The sequence below is a fragment of the Polistes canadensis genome, unplaced genomic scaffold (assembly GCF_001313835.1).
Source record: "Polistes canadensis isolate GaletaPanama2010 unplaced genomic scaffold, ASM131383v1 scaffold_139, whole genome shotgun sequence".
Classification (NCBI taxonomy): Eukaryota; Metazoa; Arthropoda; class Insecta; order Hymenoptera; family Vespidae; genus Polistes; species Polistes canadensis.
Window position 1 is genome coordinate 334,210 of NW_014569686.1, and position 23,830 is coordinate 358,039.

A 23,830-nucleotide genomic window follows, 5' to 3' on the forward strand; every position below is an offset into this window, starting at 1 on the left:
AATATCATATATCATGGTTTAAATAATTTTTTTTATAAATACAAATACATATATATATATATATATTATTACATTTAGTTGTAAAATTATTTATAAATCTCGAAGCATTAATATAAAAAATTTCTTTATATAGGTTAGTATTTTGTAAAGAATGATAATAAATATATTTTTATAAGATTCTTTACAAAAATATGGTTTCTTTTTGTTTATTATGGTGTTTGCTACATATATGTATAATAATGTTTAATATATATAAAAGTTTTCTAAAAGAGAATTGAGAGAACTATTGATAGAAATTAATTTCTTAATTATATAATTTTAATTCTATCTAAAAGAGAGAGAGAGAGAGAGAGAGAGAGAGAGAGAGTTGAGTAATAGTAGCAATTACTGAGAAACTTAACCTTAAATAATTTAAACAGTATTAATATTCTCTTTCTCTCCCTTTACAGTAAGTGTAAGGATGGCACACGATAAGAAAACAGTTAGACGTAGCAGATCTCGTGAAAGAGAACGTGAACGTGAAAGAGAAAGAGAACGTCGTGATCGACGTCGTTCCAGGAGCCGTTCGAAAGATCGAAAAAAGGATAGGAAACGTTCGAGATCTAGGGAACGTTCACGTGAACGTGATAGATCACGGGACAGAGATCGCGAACGTTCCAGAGAAAGAGATAGATCTCGTGAGAAAGATCGTGATAGATCTAGGGACAGACGGGATGCTAAAGATAAGGGAAAAGATGATAAGAAACGTAAGGGAAGTCCAATATTTTCTGTTGAAGAAGAAGCAAAGAAAGAAGTCAAAAATGATGTTAAAAAGGAAGAAGAAGAAACCGATGAGAAATCTAAATCAGCACAGAAAAGAGAACCACTGAGTTTGGAAGAGTTATTGGCTAAAAAAAAAGCAGAGGAAGAAGCACGTGCCAAGCCTAAATTTTTAACTAAAGAAGAACGCGTAGCTTTGGCATTAGAAAAACGTCAACAGGAAGTAGAAGCTATAAAGAAGCAACAGGAGGAAGAACGAAAAGCATTTTTCTCCGGTGGTGAAAACAAGGAAAGAGAATGGGATGATAGAGAACGGTAAGTTTATTAACATTTTATGTTATATTAAAAGCTGACTTTCTTTTCTTTTTAATAGACGTAGAGATACTCAACGTTCACGAGAAGAAGAAATAAAAGATAAAGATAAAGAGAAAGAAGTGGAAGCTATTAAAGAACGTTATCTCGGTCTTGTAAAGAAGAAACGACGTGTAAGAAGATTGAATGATAGAAAATTTGTGTTTGATTGGGATACATCGGAGGATACATCAGTTGATTACAACAGTATATACAAAGAAAGACATCAGGTACAATTTTTCGGAAGGGGTAATCTCGCAGGTATTGATATTAAAGCTCAGAAACGAGATCAAAGCAAATTTTATGGTGAACTGTTAGAAAAAAGACGTACAGAAGCTGAGAAAGAACAAGAAAAGTAAGTATATTCATTTAATCGATTATACTGTAGCTTTCAAAGTTATACCATAACAAAATATTTTTTATTTTATAGAATGAGACTGAAAAAAGTGAAAAGGAAAGAAGAGAAACAAAAGTGGGATGATCGTCATTGGTCTGAGAAGGCTCTTAATGAAATGACCGAAAGAGATTGGCGTATATTTAGAGAGGATTATAACATTACCATCAAAGGAGGACGTATTCCTGATCCTATCAGATCATGGAAAGAATCTGGATTCCCGAAAGAAATTTTAGATATTATTGATAAAGTGGGATATAAGGATCTAACGCCTATTCAAAGACAAGCTATTCCCATAGGTCTCCAAAATCGTGATATTATAGGTGTTGCTGAAACTGGTTCTGGAAAAACATTGGCATTTTTAATTCCTCTTTTATTATGGATTACTAGTTTGCCTAAAATTGAAAGATTAGAAGAAGCCGATCAAGGACCTTACAGTATAATTCTGGCACCAACTCGGTATGTAAATCCACAAAAATATTTTCTATTACATGGACACAAATATATATTCAAAGAATATAGAGTATTATTAAATTTCTTTTATTTTTATTAGTGAATTAGCACAACAAATTGAAGAAGAAACTAACAAATTTGGACAACCCTTAGGCATTAGGACTGTTGTAGTAGTGGGTGGTTTGTCTAGAGAAGAACAAGGATTTAGACTACGTATGGGATGTGAGGTAAAAAGAGATAAATTATTAAAAAAATTTAATTTTAATCTAAATTATCTTCAAAGATTTTTTTTTCATTCTAGATTGTTATCGCCACTCCTGGAAGATTGATAGATGTCTTAGAAAATCGATATTTAGTTTTAAATCAATGTACATATATTGTATTGGATGAAGCTGACAGAATGATAGACATGGGTTTTGAACCAGGTAATTTATATATTAAAATATTAATTATTTACTGAAAATATTGATATGGAAAATAATAATTACATTTATTTCTATAGATGTTCAGAAAATTTTGGAATATATGCCAGTAACAAATTTAAAACCAGATAATGAAGACGCTGAGAATGAAGAAAAACTTTTAGCTAATTACAATACAAAGAAAAAATACAGACAGGTGATTGATTGATACATCAATATATTACGATAAAATAATATTCATGAATTGTCTTTTTTAAGACATTTTTAATTTTTTGTTTTTAAATATTTTCTAGACTGTGATGTTTACAGCTACTATGCCTCCAGCAGTGGAACGTTTGGCTAGAACTTATTTAAGACGTCCTGCTGTAGTCTACATCGGTAGCGTTGGTAAACCTACAGAACGAACTGAACAAATAGTTCACATAATGGGTGAAGCTGATAAGCGCAAGAAACTTATGGAAATACTTAGCAGAGGTGTCGAGCCACCCGTTATTATATTCGTTAATCAAAAGAAGGGTGCTGATGTACTTGCTAGAGGATTGGAAAAACTTGGGGTAAAATATAATGATTTATTACATGCATATATATATATATATATATATACATACAATTACGTGATAAAAATATTTTATTTTTAGTATAACGCATGTACTCTTCACGGTGGTAAAGGCCAAGAACAAAGAGAATACGCTCTTGCATCTCTTAAAAGTGGTAGTAAAGATATTTTGGTTGCTACCGATGTTGCTGGACGTGGTATTGATATTAAAGATGTATCTATGGTTATTAATTACGATATGGCCAAAACTATTGAAGGTATGTTAATAAGATATCAATGGCAAATTATAATTGGCAATGTTTACATTTACTAATATAATTAATTGTATTCTTTTATAGATTATACGCATCGTATTGGTAGAACAGGACGTGCTGGTAAAGCAGGTCTTGCTATTTCTTTCTGTACAAAAGACGACAGCCATCTATTCTATGATTTAAAACAAACAATTCTTGCAAGTCCAATATCAACGTGTCCACCAGAATTACTTAATCATCCGGATGCTCAACATAAGCCAGGCACAGTGGTTACTAAAAAACGTCGAGAAGAAAAAATATTTGCATAGATAATAATTGACGCAAAACACAGGTTTCTTTCTACTTCTTTAATTAAAAAACTTACTATAAGTTAAATACATTTATAATAATTATATTGTAGGTGTATAACACAAGATAAGTAATATTTTACTATATATGATTTATAATATAAAAATGTAATTAAAAATTCATGTTACAATATAAAAACTTATTAAAATTAGTTACCTACGAACTTTAATAAGTTTTGCTTTAATAAAAAATCGACTTTCATATATATATCTTTGCATCTCGAATTGATATCACTATTCTAATGAAAAAAGATTGAAAATGATTGAATATTGATATTACTATACTATGATAAAAGTGTAACAGGCCAACTAGAATAATAAGCTGCCTACGGAACATACGAATAATGCAACGCTTCTAAAAAATATAAACGAAGTTTCATCTCTGGTCAATTTCGTGATCGTCAAGGGCAACGGACAATCAAATTTATCATTTGTTTCATCAAAATGAACTCTCTTTGGAATATTATCTATCATCAGTTTCGAGTAATGTTTGTCTGACTTGCTTTCCTATTTTTTTCCTTGATCCAGAAGAAAATCTTATTGAAAAGAAGGGAATAATAAATGATAGTTCTTAGATGAGGTTTCACGTTAACAAAACATAGATTTAGATAAAAAGAGGACACGCTCGAAGATTTCAAAAAAGTGTACGCCAAGTTTTGAGATCAGGAAAAAATTGCTTCAACCGTGGATCACATAAACAAAGGAGGTCCAACGGCGGTGTCCAAACCCCGAAAAGCTCGTCGCAAAAAAGCGAAAAGTCTTACCAACGATTCCAAGGTTTATCTACAATTTATTATCTTAATAGGTTTTTTAATTTTAATATCTCATCGAAATAAAACGATATTATAATAATAATAATAGGTAAAAGTCATGGCAAATCCCTGCGGCGAATTTCGTAAGGATATGCAAAAAGGTGTTGCTTCGGCAGGACCACAAGGAACAACTCTATTACCAGCCTGTTCTATGGCAACGATTCAAAGCCAAAGCGCACCTGTAACGCCAATGCGACCACGATCACTTTATACAGCACACAGTTATCATCCACAAACTGAGAACACTAATTTTCAAGTATACAATAAATACATTTAATACATATTTTCATGTTTCCTATTTTTTAATTGTCCAACAAATGGTATACGGCTTTCAGCGGTATAGTGAATTTTCCAAGTACTTTGAAACACCACCAGCAGATCAATGGAATGGTATAACAGGAGCAACCACTTATTCGAGTTCAGCAGCTATTTGGAGACAGCCAAGGACTCCAAAATCAATAGCTACTCCATATTACACAGCTGAGGAAGCCTGCGTTTATACGGAAAATTGGAGAGAACATGAAAGCACCGATGCGAGTGCAGGAGGTGCTATTGCAACACCACATGGCACCATTTCTTTGAGACTTCGCAATAGGATTAGAGTTGACATGACAGTGGATCGTGCTGTAAGAGTGATCAATTTTAAGGTGTATCCATTGTTTTATCCTTATCTTAAATCACAACCCTCATTTTATGATTCTCCTGCATGTATATATTTCGTAATTCTATAATTATCCTTACATTAACACTGTATCATAATGATATTATGGTGATAATGGAAAAGAGTATTCATAGAATACTTAAATATATTTTTTTGTCAGTGCAGAATAATATTGTACTTTCGTTAAGCTGTTCTGGAGCTGCTGCTGCATTATTACATCCAAATGGAAGAATATATCAATATGGATCGCGCGTTGAAATTCTAGCTCACGATACCCATGGAAATAATAAGTTAGTTATATCTAAAAAATTATAAAAAGAAAAGTACATTATAATCAAATTTTTATTTCCACCTATATTGTTAGATACGCGAAGATGTGGTACAAGGGTGTTAGTTTTACCTGTGAACAATGTGCTCTTGTATATTTAGTGGATGCAGCAGGAACCAGAACTACTACTGACTCGTTTTCAGATATGAGTCAAGTATAATAGATTAACGATCTTGTAAACAAGTAAAGATTGTAATTACATCCGATTACACTTCATTTCGACACCATTTTAGGACTTTTCCTTAAGTGTTTTTTACTCTGGCTCGCGACACGGATCGTCATGCTTGCAAGAAGCAGTAACAGCACTTGGAGCTACTCAATATTGGATGACGGATGAAGGTGTTGAAAACTGGATCATCAACAATGTTAGAATTTCCCAGACCCCAGATGGTCTTGTCAGGTATTTCTATTATATATATAATAATAAAGAATAAAAATAACTTACCTCAGTAATAAATTTATTATAATATTTAACAGGATTGCACGTAACAGCAATAAATATCAACTACGAACGTCGCCTAGCAATGGAACAGCGTCCCTGACAACACCTTTTTTACATTGCACAGCATCATTGGGCCAAACATCTCATTTATTTGTACGTCGAGGAGAACGGCGCATGCATTATGATGGAACAAGTTTTATTGTACGCAATGCAGGACACAGTGCTGGATTTGACGACAATGACCAGTTGAAAGTCTACTGAAAAGTTCAAATATCAATTAGATATTGCCATAAGATTATTTTTTTTAATTAAAAGTATGTGTATATGTGCATTAGAGCAAGTGTAAGAGGCATAGTCAACAATTGAATATATTTATCGTTCAAAGCAGTTTTCAACAAATGACAACATTGAAAGAGATTTTATAATAAAAAAGCAATGCACTTTTTTATATACGCAAACTATGTATATACATCTTATATGTGTGTATGTATATTTGTGTATACAATTATAATAATTCTATAAAAAAAGATCAAACTAAAAAGACCAAAAGTTATCGATTTTTATAAGTTTAAAAATTTACATGAATTGCATTCCCAATATATGTTTAGGAATTTAATTTAATTGCTTTAATGTCCAAAGACAATAGCGTATGAGAGATTATTTTTTTAAAATATGAAATTTTGTAATATTCAAGCAGAAACCACAAAAAATTGTTAAATTTATAATAATTAAGGATTTTCTGTGAGTTATGTTCTTTACTGGTATTTTGTGTGCTTATTAATAAATGTATAAAAGTCTACATATTGTGTGTGTCTTGTTTTAATAAATGATATATATGTATATATAATTATGAAAAATGATTTAATGTAAATCATATATTTCTTGTTTCAAGATATTTAAAGGATTACATTTGAAAACTAAATGAATTTCATATAATGTTGAAATAATAAGCACTATCTAACAGTTCATTTTTGACAATATTGTAAAAATTATATTGAAATAATTAGTTTAAAATAATATAATTTGAAATAACTAATAAACTCTATTTTTTTTTTTAATTTTGATTTAGACCATTTTCATAATTATGGGCACACACACACACACACACACACACACACATATATATGATAATAAATTATTTCTAAGATCATTTAAAAAGAGAGAGTAAAATAAGAATCATTTCTGACTAAAATAATAAAATAAAAAATAATGAAAGATATAAATAATAAAATAATAATATAAACTCACACGGTTAATTAAGTAGGTCACTTTGCAAAGATCTTTATATTCAGTTATATCTTTTTTAAGCTTCACTTTGATCCATTTCTTTATCATATTGTTTATTTCTAGTTAAATTATAAATTTCATCTACAATTTCAGAAGCAACCTTAGAATTAAATAAATTTAAACTTGAACTATTTTTATTATCGCAAATTGCTTCGGATTTCTTCTGTTGATAAGCTTTGCTAAGTTTATTTATTTTTTCAAATATCAGATCTTTTTCAACAACATCTGTAATAGCCGATGAAACTGAATAATTATTGTGATAACAATATTTCTTTCTAAGGCTTTTTTCAAAACTAATCTATAAATAAGAAATAATTAATAAGCTATAAGTACATAACTTAGGCTTAACAAATTTGATTTTTTTAAAACCACATTCATTTATGTGTATATATACCTCTTGTTCAAAAAGACAATGTATAAAAGCATTATTGACAATAAGTTTGCTTAATATGTAATTGGCATCATGATGTTCTCCCTCCCTAATTTCATTGTGCAATTCCAAGATCATTTGCCATTCTCTTTGTGTAATCCTAATTTTAAATTGACAACATGGCATTTTAAAATATATTCCATATAAGAGGTATAATCCACAAATGCGATCTTTGAATGTACCAAAAAACAAATATTTTTTAACTAAATGTAATGTCTCCTCACAAAACTCTATTAATTCAACCATACGTTCTTTTCCTCTGTAAAAAGAATTTATAGATTAATTAAATATATATTCTTGTTAATGTACCAAATATATATTAAAATATGATATATCTATTTTTTAAATTACAAAAAATTCATTTGAACTTACTTAAATATTAAACTAAATTTGGAATCTTTCCAAATATCACAAAAACTTTTAAATCTTATATCGCTTGCTTTATTAAAACGTTCGATTAATGTTGCACAATCTTTTTCAAAACCAGCGGTTATAATAAAAGGTTTGTTCATAGTTCTATTTTATCTAATTTAATTATAAAATTTCACTAATTGCTTTTTACAAAAGATTATAAAAACGATGAAATTATTAATACTGAATGAACAAAGCTCTGAATCACGGAATAGCTTCGTTCTCAGAATGATAAACTAAAAACGGTGGGACAGGGCAATATTGTCTCAAAAGATAGGCTAACTTGTTATACGTTTTCTTATCGAAGCAAACGCCATCTGCAATATTTTATATAAAATAAAATTTAAGCGCAACATTTAAATTCTTTTGAATAATATGTTATTATTTTGGACATATTTAATTTATGATCTGTGACAATAGTCACATCGTTTTCTCTCGATTAGGATTATTTAATAATATAAAACTTAAAGAATATGTTTATTATTGTGACTTGATTTATCGTAAATACGATTTTATAATAGCGCTACTTATTGAGGTCTTCCTTCGATCAAGTTAATGTCATAAAGAAGAACGTATGGTTGATCTGGTGTACTGTTTAAAAAGAATTAAATGAGAGAAAATGTTTGATTACTCTTTGTGTATCTAAAATACAATTATTTACTATTGTATTATTCTATTACCATACATTTAAACAATGGCTTTGCGTGCATGCATTGGTAAACATTCGTTAAGTGGTTTATTTAATCGATTATATAAGGTTAGTCTCTTTAAAAGATATTCATTTTTTTATCTATTAGAATAGAATAGTATAATATACATATATGTATGTTAGAGATGATTGTATTTTTCTCAATGACCATATTTAGAAATTGTTATACTTAGAATTGAAATTGTATTCATATTGCTTGTTTTATTCTAACCGAACTATATATTCTCAATGATTGTGACCTAATAATTAATGATTTTAATCATAGATACCAAAAACCATTAATGGGGTACAGGTAGCACATATTAGTGGAAAACTTAATCGAATCCAACGTATTCGACCACCACATTTTCCCTATCGAAAGAAAAGATATACACCCTTTCACTTATTTGAGCCCACTATAGAAAGATACGATGAAAACAGTAAAATTATTGTTGTCGAAGGGCCTATTGCTGCTGGAAAAGATAAATTTGCTAGAGAATTAGCAAAAGAGCTTGAGATGGGATATATGCCAGCTCCGTCATTTGATTTAATATATAAAAATGCTTATGGTTTTGATTTGAGATCGTACAATCCGCAATTACCAAAAAGATTAAGATTCATTGATGAGAAAACCTTTTTAACTAATCCAAAGCACCCTAATATAGCAGCATTTCAAATTACCTATTATTTATTAAAATTAAATGCTTATTTAGAATCATTGTTACATTTGCTATCAACCGGAGAAGGGGTAGTGCTTAATCGTTGTGTATATTCTGATTTTGTATTTATGGAAGCTATGTACAAATCGGGATATATTAATCGTGAATGTCGTCGTTGCTACAAAAAGGTTGTAGAGTCAACTATTGACACCTGTAAGAAACCTAATTTGGTTATTTATTTGGACATTCCAGTCGATGTTGTTAAGGTAAATATATTATCATTTATATATTTAAATAATTTATTTAACTTCTAATTCAGTATTAGATATATTTTTTTATAAAATACTAATATGTCTTATAATTAAATTTACCTTGATATTATAAAGGAAAAAATACAGAAAAGAGCTTTACCTTACGAAGTAAATTCAGAAGTTTTAACAACAAAATATCTTACCGATATAGAAACTACATATAAAGAACAATATTTACCAAATATCTCTGATCATTCATATTTATTAATGTATGATTGGACAAATGGTGGTAATATTGATGATGTAGTTGACGATATAGAAAAGATAGATTTCGGGTTTGATGTCAAAAATCCAGACAGAGAAAAAGATTGGCTGTTTTTAAATCTAGCTGATTTGGAAGAGAAAAGACTGTTTTATGATCATGTCAACAGACCTTATATCTTAGCAGAATCTGCACGATCACTTAATGAATTTCCCGAAATGTTTTTTGAGGGTGAAGATGTAGAAAGACTAAATGATTTAATAGACTCGGTAAATATATAACTTATTACATCTATCTAATAAATATTTTTCAAAATGTTATATCATAATCAAATTATATAAAAGATAATAATTTTACTAACTTGTACGACATTTTAATGTAGAAAATTATTCATTTCGTTGCATAACACTTCTTAACTCTTTTTTTGTAAAAATATAATTTTTTTATAATGATTAAATTATTTCTTTTTTTGTAGTCCCCTGGTGGTGAATATGCAGAAGGATATAATCCTAGTATGGGTGACAAAGTTTTATGGAAGACCAACTTTGAATGTGCTCCTTATATACCTGTTGTGATATCCAATAAGGATCTGTAAGTGGCTAAATAAGTGTAGACATATAAATGAAAATAATTATTTTAAATTAGATATATACCTATGTCAATTGTTTGTAGTAAAAAACCGAATGAAATAGTTAGTGATCTATAAAATGAGCTTGAATATGAGCTTAAATATGAAAATAAATATCTACAAACTTATACTTTGTCCTTGCGTTTAAATAATACTTGATTGCAATTATTATAATTTTTATTTTAGCCAGAGAGAAAAAGAGAGAGAAAGAGAGAGTTATTATAATTTATATATATTTACAAACATATAAATATTCTTATGTATATTTATATATAACATACATAAGTATGTATGTTAAATATAAAAATATGTATTGTAAAATTATATGATGTTATTACAATTTATTCTTATTACATTACATATGCATGCATGCATGCATACATACATACACGCATATAAAATAAATGAATTTCTTCATCTTTCTCTCTCTCTCTTCCTCTCTATCTTTTTCTGTACATATATATTGCTCATAAAATTCCATTGAATATCTGTAATACAAATAAATCGTACATTCACATATACATGAACAAAAAATTGTACCTTTAATTGTGCAGTAATATTTTTTGTTGCTGTCATAATCATAAGACGCGAATTATTTTATCAGCAATAACTCTCATATGAAAAATATTAACATATTTGCACTATTCTATGCATATTTATACATAACGTACACATTCAAACATTTATAATTATTATTATATATAATATAGAGTATATTAATAATTTCGTTTTTTAATGAAAAACATTAATTAAAATCAGAATATATAAACAGGTACATATCAAATAGATTTTGCTCAAACAGTGACCATATAATAATATTTATTTGTTATTCTATATGTTATTCCGGTTTTGTTAATCTAAAAGTTAATATTAAAAATTTTATATATAAAATATACGGTGTATCGCGGAATGTAGTGGTAAGTTTAAACTCAAATAAATATAATAAGGATCAATTATTTGATAAAATTCTTAAAAGGCAAATGAACTCTAAATAGCAAATACATTGGACCGGTTTATACTAAAAAAAATAAAAAAAGTAAATAAATTCAGAAAAAATACTTTAGTTATTTCATATCATTTAATACAACCGGCAGTGGTCTTTTTCTGTTTTTTTTTTTCTAATTTAAACTTCCGAAATTTAGATTTCATAATTCAAAGTGATTCTTCTTCTTTTTCCCTTTTTCTTCTTCTTTTTAAAGGTGGAAAATGGCTAATTTAATAGCTACATTCAAGAAAATATAATCAGTAAATATCATTAAAAGGAGTTTTTTTATGGGGCTAAACTGCAACAAGAATTTGTTTTCCTTGCTGTTTTATAAAATGCTTTTGATTGAGCACTAAGTCCTTCTGATTTAGAAACTAGATCATCTAGTTTTTCACCTCTTTGGAGCACAGCCTCAAGTGTATTATGCTGAAAACAAAAAATCACAATAGATTAATAAAAGGAAAATAACATCTGTATAACAATAACATATTATTTTGCGCTTTGTCTCATAAGATAGAATTTTAATATTTAATTTACTTACTAAGATAATTTTGGTTTCATCTAAATCATTTTGCATCTTTGTAAGCGAATCCGCTTCGTTAGGATTCTGATATTTTGCTAAATAAATATTAATTTGAGCAAAATCAGTAGTAACTTCTTTTAATGTTGGCCACGTCATAGGTGGATATTTAACAGAGAACTCATCTAAAACTTTAGTAATCAAGGTATGCGAAACTCTTCTAGGATATTCATGATCCGAGATAAGAACTCCTGCTAAGTTATCCGCACGAACATAAACATGGCACATGTATTCTGTTAAAAAATCATTTCCATTGAGAATTAAACAAATTTAATAAGTAAAGAATATAAATCAAATAAAATTGTGATTTTAATTTATTACCTCCTTCTTTGACGCTCTGCCTGGCACTTACTTGAGTCCGTTCGACGATAGTCTTGCTGACAAAACCCATAAATTCCTTTATACTACCTCTTTGGAAGAATGAAAATGATTCGACATCATAAGCAGCCTTTAACGTAATGGCTGAGGTTGGATTTTTGTATAAAATTGTCAATGCATATAACTTGACCATTTTAAACTGAAATATTTTATATTTTATATAATTTTCAAATTCTTTTTAATTCACATATATAAATATATATAGTTTTATTAATAGAAAATAACTTTATTTTAATTAAAATTTGATTACACATTAGTGTTAAAAACTATGTTATAAGATAATTATTTATTCAACTAATGAGAGAGACATATTTAAGATATACTCTATTTTACTAACCTGTTATTAGCATGACAAGAAATTTAATTTGCTGTTAATCAATACATTTAAGAAAATTTGAGTAAATAATATCATGTACATTTTACATACTATAAAAAATAAATAAAAGAAAAAATATAAAGACAATATCATTCCTTACTTTTTTATCATATATTTCAACTTTTCTTATAAATAAAAAATAATGTAGAATTATGTCATTGACATACCTTAAATAAAAGAACTTTTCTATATATATGTATACGCGTGTATATACATATATATTAGTGTCAAAGGCTTCTTAATATCAATCATGCAATATTTGTATCAAATAGTAGTCGTATTAATAACAATTACTTTTGTCTAAATCTTTATTGATGAACCATGGATGAACCATTATTATCAGCTACGTGTTCATCTATTCTAGGCTGACGAATAATGGAGGCAGCCATCTTATATCCTCGACAGTGGTTCCCAAATGAATATCTCATTTTCTTTTTTATATTTGTTTCATTTTAAAACATTATTAATTTTTTATTCATTTTATTTATCATGTTTTGATTAACAGTTAATATAAATTATAGATTTGTATTATTCTATCGATTATTTTCTCATAAAGAACGATGTAATATCGATATATTTGATGTATGACGTAATTCAATTTGGAAACATAAGATATAGAGTATTATTAAAATTATCTTTGAATACGTCTTATATAAATTATATGTACATAAATTTGTATTGATCTCATAATATTGAAAAATGTTATGATATAAGTGATGAGTGTACTTTTTAAAAATTCGCGCCATAGTTTCACACGTTCCATAGTTAGTATTGTGCAATAATATTGTGACAATGTTGCCAAATTAAAACTTGAAATCTCCCTATTCACTGCTGAGAAAAATTGCTACTTGGTAACAAAAATCCTCACCGCTTAATTTTAATTGATTCATTTTCACATTATATTACAGAACCATATTTTACACATCAGAGTATATAAGTTAGTTTATATTTATGCATTATTAATTTTTTTCCAAATATCACATTTTTTTAACAATATCTAAGAAAAAAAAAATTTAACACATATTCCCACATAAATACGTTTTATTGACAAATGTTTTCGGTAATAAGGTTGTTATCTTTAGTTTCACTATAATTGTATAGTGAATAATACACATGTTGATTGCAAGAATTTGTGTTATAAATGTAAATTTGTTTGTTTAATATTAGAAAACTAATACCTTTTCACACGAGTCAAGCTTTACAGGACCTGTAAAATATTGGAAATTTTATAGGTTTACAGACTAAACATATTTAATATTATATTTTAATTATTATATTGACCCTTAAATTAATTCAAGCAAAACAAAATTAAAAAGGAATTATAAAAACATTTTTTGAAAGAAAAGTCAATCGCAAATAGTGGGGAAAGGTCCTCACTTCTGACAACATTGATTGTACATCGCTTTGTAGATTCACGCAACAGCGAATACATAATTCACTTGTGTGAAGATTTTATAATATTTCTTTTCATAAATTTTATGTGAAAACATTATCCCCAAATTTGTTTATATTAACCTTTAATTAAGAAAAAACATTGTATTGTTAATTCGTGAAAACAAACATGACTACTGCACTTTATTTGGAACATTATTTGGACAGTAAGTATCAGAGAAATATTTAAGTAAATAATTATTAAAAGATATGTATATATAAATATATTTGTGTTTTTATATACACATAAAAGTACAAAGTAGTTTAAATTTTAATAACGGTATTTATTCTATAGGTTTAGAACATTTACCAATTGAATTACAAAGAAATTTTACATTGATGCGAGATTTGGATGCAAGAGCCCAAGGACTTATGAAAGAGATAGATAAATTGGCAGATGATTATTTAAAGAATATAAAAAAGGAATCAACAGAAAAGCAAAAAGAACAATTATCTCATATTCAAAGTTTATTTAATAAAGCTAAAGAATATGGCGATGATAAGGTTCAATTAGCAATTCAGACGTATGAACTTGTGGATAAACATATTCGTAGATTAGATTCTGATCTTGCAAGGTTTGAAGCAGAGATACAGGATAAAGCACTAAATAATAGTAGAGCTCAGGAAGAGAGTACTTCTACTAAAAAAGGAAGGAAAAAATTAAAAGAGAAAGAGAAACGAAAGAAGGGTACTGCGGGTGCTAGTAGCGAAGATGAATCTAAAAGTGCTAGGAAAAAACAAAAGAAGGGTATGTTTAATGTATTTATATATTGTCTATATGTATATAATGTTATATTTGATTTTTATATTCATACATCATTTTTTATTAGGTGGCTCGGTTGCTTCGGCTTCTTCAGGTGGAGTTGTTGGAACTGGTGCTCAAGTAGATTCTAATACACTTGGCCATTCTGCAGATGTTTTGGATATGCCCGTTGATCCAAATGAACCGACTTATTGTTTATGTCATCAAGTATCATATGGAGAAATGATAGGCTGTGACAATCCAGATGTAAGTTAAAATCTATCCTAATATTAATAATAAGCAGTAGCCTTTGCTTCTGTCTTATCTTTCGATTATTTAATAAATTATATTTTATTTATTTTGTAGTGTCCTATTGAATGGTTTCATTTTGCCTGTGTTGGTTTGACTACTAAACCAAAAGGAAAATGGTATTGCCCTAAATGTTCACAAGATAGGAAAAAGAAATAAATAGTAAAGAACTATAGTTCTCTGAATACTTCAAAAGAAAGGAAGAACATCGCCAGTCGTACATCAGTTCTAAAATTAGTTAATAACATCGTGATTAAAAATGAATTCAGAATTATATATATAAAAAAAAATAGGAAATTTGTATAAAAATAATGTGCAAAGTCCTGCATTTTTATTGCATTCAAAATTGATGAATGATTCTGAGATAGTAAACTAGGTATTTTTCTTTTTTTCAGATAATAAAATAGAAGAGTTTAAATAATTTAAGAAAATCTCTAACGACTCATTAATTTTGAATGTAATGAAAACACAGAGCTCAAATGCAATATATCGCAGAAAATGAAAGTTTGAGATCCGGCCATAATTTTATTATCTTATTTTGTTTTATAATCTATAGTTTATGAAAGTAATTATAAATTTATATCTAAGAATATGATATATATATATATATATATATCTATAATTCTTATACATTATACATCTTTGTCTTCGGCCGTTTTTTGAACAACTGTGATTTGCTTATAATGAAAATGTTTTTTTATGATACGATATTAAAAGTTATATTCTATATCTTGGTAGATACAATTTTTATATTTTATAAATGTAAATGAAATTAATTAGAAACAATTTTTTGTTAAGTAAATTAAAAAACAATATATATATATGTATTAAAAAAAAAAAGAAATATATTATATATATATTTGATTTGCAAAAATAAGGATTTTGATTCGTTTATCCTCTCCATTTTTGTAAAATATTTCAAATGAGGTAATATTCATTAAAAGATAAAAATATAGCCGAGAAATTGATATGTACGTACAAATGATGATATAGCTATTGTTTCTCATATTTTATAGATTGCATGTATGGCACAAGTAGTGTCAAGTAAATAAATAAAAATAAGTAGTGCAAGTATCGAAAATATATTTCACTTACACGCATATAAATAGAAATTGTCAATTACTAATTCTCTATTACAAAGTATTTACAGTAACTATATACAGATACAACTCTCTGCTATAACAGTAGCTGAATTGTATTAAAAAATACTAATAATATATGTCTCAAACTTTAATCAAGTATTAAATTACATATCTTATAACACATTGTTAACATCGCATACCGTGTTGATTTTGTTTTGTATAATATGTATATAGTGTATTATTAATAAAATAAAGGTAAAAGAGATAGCTTTATAAGACTAGAACTCTTAATAGGGCAATAAGAATATTAATAGGACTATTATATTAAGGAATTCCTGTTTGTCTAGTACAACATTGGCTTGGTGGAACAGTCCAATTATATCTATAACTCATACGATTTCTAATTTCTTTAGGACAAAGTGCTCCAGAAGCTTGATAATACTCATACATGTTTCTCATATTTCGTATAGTTTGCTTATGCGTAACTATATATTGATTAGAACAGCCACGAGATCTATATTCTGTATCAAAGCGTACATCATGCTTTCTTTCTATATTTGCTAATGGTGCAAGCCATAATCCAACAGACACATCTTCTGAATTGTATAGCCTGAAAAAAAGTATAATAATATATATTTTATTCTAGTAGTACTCTAATATATTTCATTTTCATGAAATATTTACTTAAGAATTTCCATATTATTAACAATAAACTGAATAAGATTGTACGACAAGAGATATCCACCGCCTAATGCATATGGCAAATAATAATCGCATAAAATCCAATCCATTTCTCTCCACGGTCCACTTCTTTTAACTTGTGCTTTACCATTGAAGAAGCCCCAATACAATTCTCTCTTTGTACCTTTGTTTTGCCATTTATCCAATTCCCTTAATATTTTATGTACAATAACATACGTGTCGTCATCACATTTAAGTAAATAATCAAAATCGTAATCCTTATTAATATCTTTTAGAGAGTAAAGAAGTTTCTTCGTTAACGTGCCATAAGAATCTTGCAGCTTTGGTAACAAAAGTAAATCATTAAATTTATGTTTCTCGGAGAGTAAAGTATTTTTTTGTTCCGGTAAAATATCATATATTCCAGTTGCAAAAAGATGCTTAACTGATGCATGCTTCTCAGAAAGCCACGTTTTTCTAATAGTATCCCTTTGCTCCAAATTTTCTGGACTCGTTAATATTAATATTATTAATTTAAATTTCGATTTTTCTTGTATCATCTTATCGTTGGATGAACACTTTGCAGATGATAAATAATGTACAATTAAAAAAAGAAATGAAAGTGTGACAAGTAATATAGGAATATTGATTCTTAAATGATACTTTTTAGTTAACATTGTTATGAACTTATTTTTTACATTGCGACGAAAAGACGACATGCGTTTCATTTAAAAATAACACGTGAGATCAATAACATATTTTCTCTCATTTTTTTATGATAAAAATTATTTTAGCAGAAGAAACATCAAATTTTACATTTTACTTTATCTTTTTGACAGTATAATTCAAAACTTCAGGTCGACTTTCCAGACGGCAGTACGTTTATCACGAATGTGGCGACATCAAGCGATCCGAGTAGATACTATAAAAATAAAAAAAGATCTCATATCCTCCTGTAACCTGATTGTAAAAGTCAATAAAAATAAATAAATAAATTAACATTTATGCGTGGTTGCTTGTTACTTTTAACAATTTGACTGTTAATTATTGCGGTGTTAATATATTTATTAAATTATAGTGAAATATACTATTATATTTTAACTTGTTGGAACAACAATTGGATTTAAATAATCAATAAAAAAAACTTAAAAATAAAACTTGAATTGGCGTTAATTTTTTTATTTGATTAAAAAATATCTTATTATACCTTCTTCTTTCTCTTCCCTCTCAAAGGTATTCTAATTAAAGGTTTTTTCCTTACTATCAAACTTATCTTACAAAAGCATCACATTCTTATTTTTTAAATTAACACATAAATTAATATATATTTTCGAAGAATAATTAATTATTTCTAAAATTATATGAAATTATATAGTTTATGCATCTGGGTTGTGTTAAAAAACTAGATTAATTTAAATGTAAATTTTTAAAAATGACACTCCATTTTTCGTTGGTAGAAATTCATGAAATGTAACTTCATGTATATTCATGCATACCTCATGTAAATTCCTACTTTGGAAATATGTTGTAACATGTGATGATATAATAAAGACGTGAAAACATGGACACTTTTCTTTCCATACATATGTACTGACATTCTTTAAACAAGTTTTTATTACGATATTTTTAAAAATTAAGAGATAATAAATTAAGAAGTTTATTGGTCTACATGTTATCGCCATTACGTGATTAGATTAATACAAATAACCCAAAGAAATTCTCATAAATCTTCAAAGAAACATTTCAAACAATTTCGATTTGAGCTTCAAGCGTGACGTGAACTATTTGTAGAGGATACGGTAAAATCTTATTTTCGATATTATTTATTGGAATATTTATATTATTGGTAATACAAATTGATTTGTCTGTCTTAACTGTACTAATATTGTAATATAATTGTTATTTTTGCATTTTCTGCTTTATGTTTTACCCATTTCTAATATTCGCGCGCGTGTGCGCTTTATAAATGTTTACTTGTACATCACATTTGTTTTCTTTGCTTTTTATTATTATTATTTTTTGTACATGTACACGACACATGTTTCAGATTATTGGAAGAAACTATTAAGATGTCAAAAAAAATCATTTGTTTATTTGATATAGATGGCACACTAACTGAACCAAGACAAGTATGATATTAATAATATTACATGACAATTGTATTTCTAATATTCCTCGTATTGTTGTTTATTATTAAAAATATTTCTTTCATTTTGTTTTGTTCTTCGTTCCTTTATTTCTAATAAATAATATATGCTTATGTTTTATTTCTAGCCAATAAAAAGTAATGTTGAAAAATTTCTCTTGAATGTATTGAAAAAAGAATTTGATATTGCCATAGTCAGCGGATCGGATTTGGAAAAAATCAAGGAACAACTTGGTAGTGAAAATATATTTGATAAATATAAATATATATTTGCTGAAAATGGACTTGTTGCTTATAAGGATAGCAAATTATTACCATCGCAGGTATTCCATTAATTATTTATTTGTTAACAACTATATATTATATTGATATTTTAATATCTTCCTATAGACTATTCAAAGTATAATCGGAGAAGATTTGCTACAAGATTTAATCAATTTCACTTTAAAATATATATCCGAATTGAAATTACCGTTTAAACGTGGAACTTTCATAGAATTTAGAACTGGTATGCTCAACATTGCACCAGTAGGACGTAATTGTACAAATGAAGAGCGAAATCAATTTCATGAATACGACATAGAAAATCATGTGCGCCAAAAGTTCATACAAGCACTTAAAAAAGAGTTTCCTAACTTGGCTTTGACGTATAGCATAGGCAAGTTATTCTTAATGTATTATGTTAGGTATTTTTTATTTAATATAAAATATTTATTATATAATACATTACTTTTCAATCTAAAAGGTGGACAAATCTCTTTTGATGTCTTTCCTATTGGTTGGGATAAAACATATTGTTTAAGGCACATACAAGGCTACGAAGAAATACACTTTTTTGGTGATAAAACAGCTCTCGGTGGCAATGATCATGAAATTTATGAAAGTGACTTAACCATTGGACATCGTGTAACTGGCCCAGAGGATACAATTAATCAACTAAATATTCTTTTGACTTTTGTTAAAGAAAATAAGAAAAAAGAGAACAAGTAACAATACGTTAATAATGTCCTAAGTTAAATTGTACATATGTTGATATAAATTTCTGTTGTAAATGTTCAAATCAAATTTTCGATATAAAGAAAATATTAATATTTTAAAGATGTAGATTTTTTTCAATATATTTCATATATAAAACTTTTCTTTCTAATTTATTTTTTAAAAAGGAATTAGATAATAAATAAAAAACTTATTCATTGTCATTATACATTTCACACATTTTAAATAAAACATATCTTCTATATTGTGTATATACACCAAATTGTATTAAAATATAAATATATACAATTTATGTACTTGTTTGAAAATTTTAACAATTTATGTTTTACATACAAAGTTCATTAAGTAAGAATGATTATATTTTAATAATAAAACTTTTCATTTACGACCTAATTATGTGTGTATGCCTGTTATATATATATTTTATTGAAAATCTAATGATTTTACAATTATTTATGTAGTATGTATAAAAAAAAAATATATTTGATTTTATCATTCTAATAAGTATTTTATAATTAAGAATTATCGTTTGAAATAATTTAAATAATTCATACGATGTTCATCTATTAAAGATTTATGAAGACGAATTTACTAAGAGTTTTCTTTTTTCTTTCTATCAAGCGACTTTATTATAGTCAAAGTACTATTAATTATTTAGAGGTTGAATGTACGTCACGAAGGTACAACGAATTTCAGATTGCTTTAGAAAACGAATATATTACGGTTGAATATAATTTACCATTAATTATGCGGAAAACAATGTTGATATAAGGTTGTAAATTTGTATTATCAGACTATGTAGAAAATATTTGTTAATATTTACATGTCTTGATCCACTACTGTATAATTTAATATGGATCGATAAATGTATAATCAGTATACAGAGAATGATTCAATAATTAGAAATTGTATTTTTCTACTTTTTTACTTTAAAATCAAATTGGATAATTTGAATAATTTGACTCATATAATGGGACGCAACAAAAAATAAAATTAAATGACTTCATTGTGAAGAACAAATGTACATTAGAGTTACAATATAAACTCTATATAAGTAATTCTTATACTATGCAAGCTGCTCAAGATCGGGTATATCTAAAATTTGTCCGACAAACTCAGCAACGTCAGTATTTTTTTTTGCATGTTCTTTAATAAAGCTAAGCTCCAGAAGTTGACTGTAATTTGGACGAGCAGTGTAATCCTTCATTAAGCTAAAAAGTTATTGTTTGAATAAATTTTGTATATTGGTGTAGCATAGATTTTGAATGAATCATAATTGTAATCAGGTTTATTTTAAATTACCATTTGTTAATAAATTCCTCAAAACTAGATGAAAACTTGCCAGAAGGTAATTTTGGTGCTTCGTCTTTAACAACTTGTTTCAATTGTTCGAATGGTGTTCCCCAGGACTCGTAAGGAAATTTCCCAGTAGCTAATTCGACAAGAGAAATTCCTAGAGACCAGACATCAGATCTGATGTCGTACTGTGAAGGGTTTCCTGACGGATCTATCCTTTCTGGCTAAAAAAAGATAATGATAAAGAATATATTGTACAAAAAAATATATTAAATAAGAATAAAATAGAAATAATATAACAGATGGAAACATACAGCCATGTATGGTTTACAGCCAGCATCTATAGTTTTAGCAACGGAATCGACAAGGTAACCAGAAATTCCAAAATCACAGATTTTAACTTCCCCTTCTCGATTAATTAAAATATTACTGGGCTTTACATCTCTGTGTATAACTCTTAATTGTGAATAGAGGTAATGTAATGCGCTTACTACCTGTAAATATAAAAGGTAATGATGAAATGATTTAATCAATAAATTTGCATACAATTGTGATGTTAACAATGAGTAAAGGTTACACCAATGCATCCCTTTACCCGTTCATTCATGCCTTTATCCAGTTTCATTAACTCAGCCAGCTCATCCTATTACAGCGTCAGTGTACATCAGGTTTAAGAAAAGGAGCAATGGAAGTGGATGTGTGAATGAGAGCACTGTCTTAACAACAACTGGCTATAAACTGCATATACCATATCTAGCTCCTATTGATAAGTATTAAAAGTTTCAAAACAAACATACCAAAACTAATTTTCAATTTAACACTCTCTTTAAAAAGTTATTAATTTGATACATATACAAATAGAAAGAACTGTGTAAAAAATGCATTCGATTAAATAATTAAAGAAATTGTAATCCTTACAGCGAATGCCACTTTTCCTAAGATATCTTCTGGAATTGAATGTCCATGTTTGTAGATTTTAGTGTAAAATTTATCAAGACTCATATCCATCACCTCCATACAAATCCAAACATCGCCTTCTCTAAACAATGCTCCATAGAATTGTACAGTATACGGACACGCTGAACTACGCATAGAAATATCCAAATCCATAACTAAACGTTTCTGTTCTTGAGTGTTGACCGTGGCAGTTATCCTCTGTATGATATATATATATATATACACACATATATATATATATACACATATATATATATATATAAATGTATATAAATTATCTTAAATTATTTATCATATAATATAAAAACTTATTTAGTGGAGAGAGAGAAAAATATATCAATGAAAATAAGTTATTAATTATCCTTTACCTTAACTGCCATAATGGTACCACTTTGTTTATGTCGCATTTTATCGACTACACCATACGCTCCACGTCCAAGTATACACAATGTTTCTAAATCATCAGCCTCAACGACAAATGTTTTCTCACCTATAGTTATCGTAGTTCTTTTATCTAAGTTTCTTGGAGGTGTCCTATAATAAAACATAAATTCTATATAAATTGATATTTTTTGTTTGTTTACTATAAATATCATTTAGTTTCTAGTAATATTACTACATACACTGGAGTAAGAGCTTCATCAGAAACTTGCAATTTTAAGTTTCGCTTTCCTTTTCTAAAAGCCATGATATTTAAATTTACGCTGAAGAAATGCTTTTGTATATCAATGAATTTAAATGAGTTTTACAAATAAGTAAAATTCATGTTTATTTTCATTAGAACACATTAATTTGTATATCTAACATATAAATTATCTGTAAAAATAAAAAGAGAAATAATATTAAAAATTTATATAGAAGCATCATTTGTAATATAGACATGACGTTAGGTTATTCCTCATACAAAATATCATCTTAATGCATTGGTGAAACTAGACAATTGCAGAATAGTATGATTTTTTTATTACTTCGATCAATAGAGCATAATCCATTGTTAATTCTACCTAGAGAAGAAACATTACGTTACCTAAGCGGGGTAACGATAAAAATTCCAGAACCCCTTTGCCCAAATATGAAGTTTTTCACAAACTTAAATGACAGACTGAAGATATTCACACAGATCAGTGCTACCATAATAATAATTACTTACGATAATTGACCTTTGACTTTTTACCAATATATTACGTTTTACATTATTTTGATTAGATTACTCACGAAAGATTACTAATCACATAAATTCCCTATCAAATAATATTATACAAATTTTGTACAATTGCATATTACTGACGTATTTTTTTAAATGGAAATACAAACAACCATTACCAACTTGCATCAAATAAATATAAAAATTTCTTGATTACCGATTTTGATTTAAAAATACTTTTGTGGAGGGAATATTAGTAATATTTAAAAATGTCACAAAACTCAATAATTGTTATTTTTGAAAATTATCATAATACATTTTCCTCTTCATTC

At 27.5% G+C, this 23,830-nt stretch overlaps 9 protein-coding genes across 15 annotated transcripts; 5 read left to right on the plus strand and 4 right to left on the minus strand.

The window, feature by feature from the left end:
• Positions 1 to 32: 32 nt before the first annotated feature.
• Positions 33 to 3,740, plus strand: LOC106788441 (probable ATP-dependent RNA helicase DDX23). Of its 2 annotated transcripts, XM_014751696.1 has the most exons (10): positions 33 to 133; positions 450 to 1,074; positions 1,133 to 1,465; positions 1,541 to 1,963; positions 2,058 to 2,184; positions 2,259 to 2,382; positions 2,460 to 2,575; positions 2,673 to 2,933; positions 3,018 to 3,192; positions 3,274 to 3,740. In XM_014751696.1, exons 2-10 carry the CDS (start codon positions 461 to 463, stop codon positions 3,495 to 3,497), a joined length of 2,397 nt encoding a protein of 798 aa, XP_014607182.1. In that variant the 5' UTR covers positions 33 to 133; positions 450 to 460; the 3' UTR covers positions 3,498 to 3,740. The 2 variants fall into 2 exon arrangements, with proteins under 2 accessions (XP_014607182.1, XP_014607183.1); XM_014751697.1 differs by lacking the exon at positions 33 to 133 and having other exon boundaries at positions 393 to 1,074.
• A 571-nt stretch (positions 3,741 to 4,311) lies between these two features.
• LOC106788445 lies at positions 4,312 to 6,040 on the plus strand. Its single transcript, XM_014751703.1, has 6 exons — positions 4,312 to 4,604; positions 4,684 to 4,995; positions 5,175 to 5,299; positions 5,374 to 5,491; positions 5,571 to 5,737; positions 5,815 to 6,040. The coding sequence occupies exons 1-6, from the start codon at positions 4,407 to 4,409 to the stop codon at positions 6,038 to 6,040; spliced, it is 1,146 nt and encodes a 381-aa protein (XP_014607189.1). The 5' UTR covers positions 4,312 to 4,406.
• On the minus strand, positions 5,045 to 8,197 carry LOC106788444 (snRNA-activating protein complex subunit 1-like). 3 transcript variants are annotated; one of them, XM_014751701.1, is made up of 6 exons: positions 7,869 to 8,197; positions 7,461 to 7,755; positions 7,030 to 7,364; positions 5,783 to 6,033; positions 5,410 to 5,686; positions 5,045 to 5,310 (listed from the first exon to the last, which is right to left on the minus strand). In XM_014751701.1, the coding sequence occupies exons 1-3, from the start codon at positions 8,006 to 8,008 to the stop codon at positions 7,083 to 7,085; spliced, it is 717 nt and encodes a 238-aa protein (XP_014607187.1). In that variant the 5' UTR covers positions 8,009 to 8,197; the 3' UTR covers positions 5,045 to 5,310; positions 5,410 to 5,686; positions 5,783 to 6,033; positions 7,030 to 7,082. The 3 variants fall into 3 exon arrangements, with proteins under 3 accessions (XP_014607187.1, XP_014607186.1, XP_014607188.1); XM_014751700.1 differs by having other exon boundaries at positions 5,783 to 6,036; XM_014751702.1 differs by having other exon boundaries at positions 5,410 to 5,649; positions 7,028 to 7,364.
• A 99-nt stretch (positions 8,198 to 8,296) lies between these two features.
• Positions 8,297 to 10,525, plus strand: LOC106788442 (NADH dehydrogenase [ubiquinone] 1 alpha subcomplex subunit 10, mitochondrial). Its single transcript, XM_014751698.1, has 4 exons — positions 8,297 to 8,664; positions 8,882 to 9,520; positions 9,641 to 10,036; positions 10,243 to 10,525. The coding sequence occupies exons 1-4, from the start codon at positions 8,602 to 8,604 to the stop codon at positions 10,360 to 10,362; spliced, it is 1,218 nt and encodes a 405-aa protein (XP_014607184.1). The 5' UTR covers positions 8,297 to 8,601; the 3' UTR covers positions 10,363 to 10,525.
• A 680-nt stretch (positions 10,526 to 11,205) lies between these two features.
• On the minus strand, positions 11,206 to 13,144 carry LOC106788405 (synaptobrevin homolog YKT6). Of its 3 annotated transcripts, none has more exons than XM_014751611.1 (4): positions 13,009 to 13,135; positions 12,282 to 12,477; positions 11,922 to 12,193; positions 11,206 to 11,806 (listed from the first exon to the last, which is right to left on the minus strand). In XM_014751611.1, exons 2-4 carry the CDS (start codon positions 12,469 to 12,471, stop codon positions 11,666 to 11,668), a joined length of 603 nt encoding a protein of 200 aa, XP_014607097.1. In that variant the 5' UTR covers positions 12,472 to 12,477; positions 13,009 to 13,135; the 3' UTR covers positions 11,206 to 11,665. The 3 variants fall into 3 exon arrangements, with proteins under 3 accessions (XP_014607097.1, XP_014607098.1, XP_014607096.1); XM_014751612.1 differs by lacking the exon at positions 13,009 to 13,135 and adding an exon at positions 12,676 to 12,694; XM_014751610.1 differs by having other exon boundaries at positions 11,208 to 11,806; positions 12,882 to 13,144.
• Positions 13,145 to 13,702: 558 nt separating this feature from the next.
• LOC106788458 (inhibitor of growth protein 5) lies at positions 13,703 to 15,386 on the plus strand. The gene is made up of 4 exons (XM_014751728.1): positions 13,703 to 14,312; positions 14,441 to 14,893; positions 14,976 to 15,154; positions 15,254 to 15,386. The coding sequence occupies exons 1-4, from the start codon at positions 14,276 to 14,278 to the stop codon at positions 15,353 to 15,355; spliced, it is 771 nt and encodes a 256-aa protein (XP_014607214.1). The 5' UTR covers positions 13,703 to 14,275; the 3' UTR covers positions 15,356 to 15,386.
• An 873-nt stretch (positions 15,387 to 16,259) lies between these two features.
• Positions 16,260 to 18,538, minus strand: LOC106788423 (beta-1,3-galactosyltransferase 6). Of its 2 annotated transcripts, none has more exons than XM_014751662.1 (3): positions 18,456 to 18,538; positions 16,963 to 17,881; positions 16,260 to 16,888 (listed from the first exon to the last, which is right to left on the minus strand). In XM_014751662.1, the coding sequence occupies exons 2-3, from the start codon at positions 17,685 to 17,687 to the stop codon at positions 16,603 to 16,605; spliced, it is 1,011 nt and encodes a 336-aa protein (XP_014607148.1). In that variant the 5' UTR covers positions 17,688 to 17,881; positions 18,456 to 18,538; the 3' UTR covers positions 16,260 to 16,602. The 2 variants fall into 2 exon arrangements, with proteins under 2 accessions (XP_014607148.1, XP_014607146.1); XM_014751660.1 differs by lacking the exon at positions 18,456 to 18,538 and adding an exon at positions 18,167 to 18,258.
• A 128-nt stretch (positions 18,539 to 18,666) lies between these two features.
• LOC106788425 (phosphomannomutase) lies at positions 18,667 to 20,394 on the plus strand. Its single transcript, XM_014751665.1, has 5 exons — positions 18,667 to 18,758; positions 19,007 to 19,088; positions 19,234 to 19,428; positions 19,496 to 19,763; positions 19,851 to 20,394. The coding sequence occupies exons 2-5, from the start codon at positions 19,029 to 19,031 to the stop codon at positions 20,093 to 20,095; spliced, it is 768 nt and encodes a 255-aa protein (XP_014607151.1). The 5' UTR covers positions 18,667 to 18,758; positions 19,007 to 19,028; the 3' UTR covers positions 20,096 to 20,394.
• Positions 20,395 to 20,715: 321 nt separating this feature from the next.
• Positions 20,716 to 23,487, minus strand: LOC106788422 (dual specificity mitogen-activated protein kinase kinase 6). The gene is made up of 7 exons (XM_014751659.1): positions 23,382 to 23,487; positions 22,978 to 23,170; positions 22,723 to 22,888; positions 22,316 to 22,552; positions 21,712 to 21,891; positions 21,404 to 21,621; positions 20,716 to 21,312 (listed from the first exon to the last, which is right to left on the minus strand). Exons 2-7 carry the CDS (start codon positions 23,040 to 23,042, stop codon positions 21,168 to 21,170), a joined length of 1,011 nt encoding a protein of 336 aa, XP_014607145.1. The 5' UTR covers positions 23,043 to 23,170; positions 23,382 to 23,487; the 3' UTR covers positions 20,716 to 21,167.
• Positions 23,488 to 23,830: the final 343 nt, after the last annotated feature.

Coding starts and splice junctions, on each gene's coding strand:
- LOC106788441 (XM_014751696.1), top strand. CDS start 461: ATGGCACACGATAAGAAAACAGTTAGACGTAGCAGATCTCGTGAAAGA. Junction 1,075..1,132: donor GAATGGGATGATAGAGAACG/GTAAGTTTATTA, acceptor TCTTTTTAATAG/ACGTAGAGATACTCAACGTT. Junction 2,576..2,672: donor CAAAGAAAAAATACAGACAG/GTGATTGATTGA, acceptor AATATTTTCTAG/ACTGTGATGTTTACAGCTAC.
- LOC106788445 (XM_014751703.1), top strand. CDS start 4,407: ATGGCAAATCCCTGCGGCGAATTTCGTAAGGATATGCAAAAAGGTGTT. Junction 4,605..4,683: donor CTGAGAACACTAATTTTCAA/GTATACAATAAA, acceptor TACGGCTTTCAG/CGGTATAGTGAATTTTCCAA. Junction 5,300..5,373: donor GATACCCATGGAAATAATAA/GTTAGTTATATC, acceptor CTATATTGTTAG/ATACGCGAAGATGTGGTACA.
- LOC106788444 (XM_014751701.1), bottom strand. CDS start 8,008: ATGAACAAACCTTTTATTATAACCGCTGGTTTTGAAAAAGATTGTGCA. Junction 7,756..7,868: donor AAATTTAGTTTAATATTTAA/GTAAGTTCAAAT, acceptor TTCTTTTTACAG/AGGAAAAGAACGTATGGTTG. Junction 7,365..7,460: donor ATTGTCTTTTTGAACAAGAG/GTATATATACAC, acceptor TCTTATTTATAG/ATTAGTTTTGAAAAAAGCCT.
- LOC106788442 (XM_014751698.1), top strand. CDS start 8,602: ATGGCTTTGCGTGCATGCATTGGTAAACATTCGTTAAGTGGTTTATTT. Junction 8,665..8,881: donor TATTTAATCGATTATATAAG/GTTAGTCTCTTT, acceptor TTTTAATCATAG/ATACCAAAAACCATTAATGG. Junction 9,521..9,640: donor TTCCAGTCGATGTTGTTAAG/GTAAATATATTA, acceptor GATATTATAAAG/GAAAAAATACAGAAAAGAGC.
- LOC106788405 (XM_014751611.1), bottom strand. CDS start 12,471: ATGGTCAAGTTATATGCATTGACAATTTTATACAAAAATCCAACCTCA. Junction 12,194..12,281: donor GCAGAGCGTCAAAGAAGGAG/GTAATAAATTAA, acceptor ATTTTTTAACAG/AATACATGTGCCATGTTTAT. Junction 11,807..11,921: donor ATGAAACCAAAATTATCTTA/GTAAGTAAATTA, acceptor TTTTGTTTTCAG/CATAATACACTTGAGGCTGT.
- LOC106788458 (XM_014751728.1), top strand. CDS start 14,276: ATGACTACTGCACTTTATTTGGAACATTATTTGGACA. Junction 14,894..14,975: donor TAGGAAAAAACAAAAGAAGG/GTATGTTTAATG, acceptor ATTTTTTATTAG/GTGGCTCGGTTGCTTCGGCT. Junction 15,155..15,253: donor TAGGCTGTGACAATCCAGAT/GTAAGTTAAAAT, acceptor TTTATTTTGTAG/TGTCCTATTGAATGGTTTCA.
- LOC106788423 (XM_014751662.1), bottom strand. CDS start 17,687: ATGAAACGCATGTCGTCTTTTCGTCGCAATGTAAAAAATAAGTTCATA. Junction 16,889..16,962: donor AATAATATGGAAATTCTTAA/GTAAATATTTCA, acceptor ACTTTTTTTCAG/GCTATACAATTCAGAAGATG.
- LOC106788425 (XM_014751665.1), top strand. CDS start 19,029: ATGTCAAAAAAAATCATTTGTTTATTTGATATAGATGGCACACTAACT. Junction 19,089..19,233: donor CACTAACTGAACCAAGACAA/GTATGATATTAA, acceptor TTTTATTTCTAG/CCAATAAAAAGTAATGTTGA. Junction 19,429..19,495: donor GCAAATTATTACCATCGCAG/GTATTCCATTAA, acceptor ATCTTCCTATAG/ACTATTCAAAGTATAATCGG.
- LOC106788422 (XM_014751659.1), bottom strand. CDS start 23,042: ATGGCTTTTAGAAAAGGAAAGCGAAACTTAAAATTGCAAGTTTCTGAT. Junction 21,622..21,711: donor GCTGTAAACCATACATGGCT/GTATGTTTCCAT, acceptor ATCTTTTTTTAG/CCAGAAAGGATAGATCCGTC. Junction 21,313..21,403: donor GAGGAATTTATTAACAAATG/GTAATTTAAAAT, acceptor ATAACTTTTTAG/CTTAATGAAGGATTACACTG.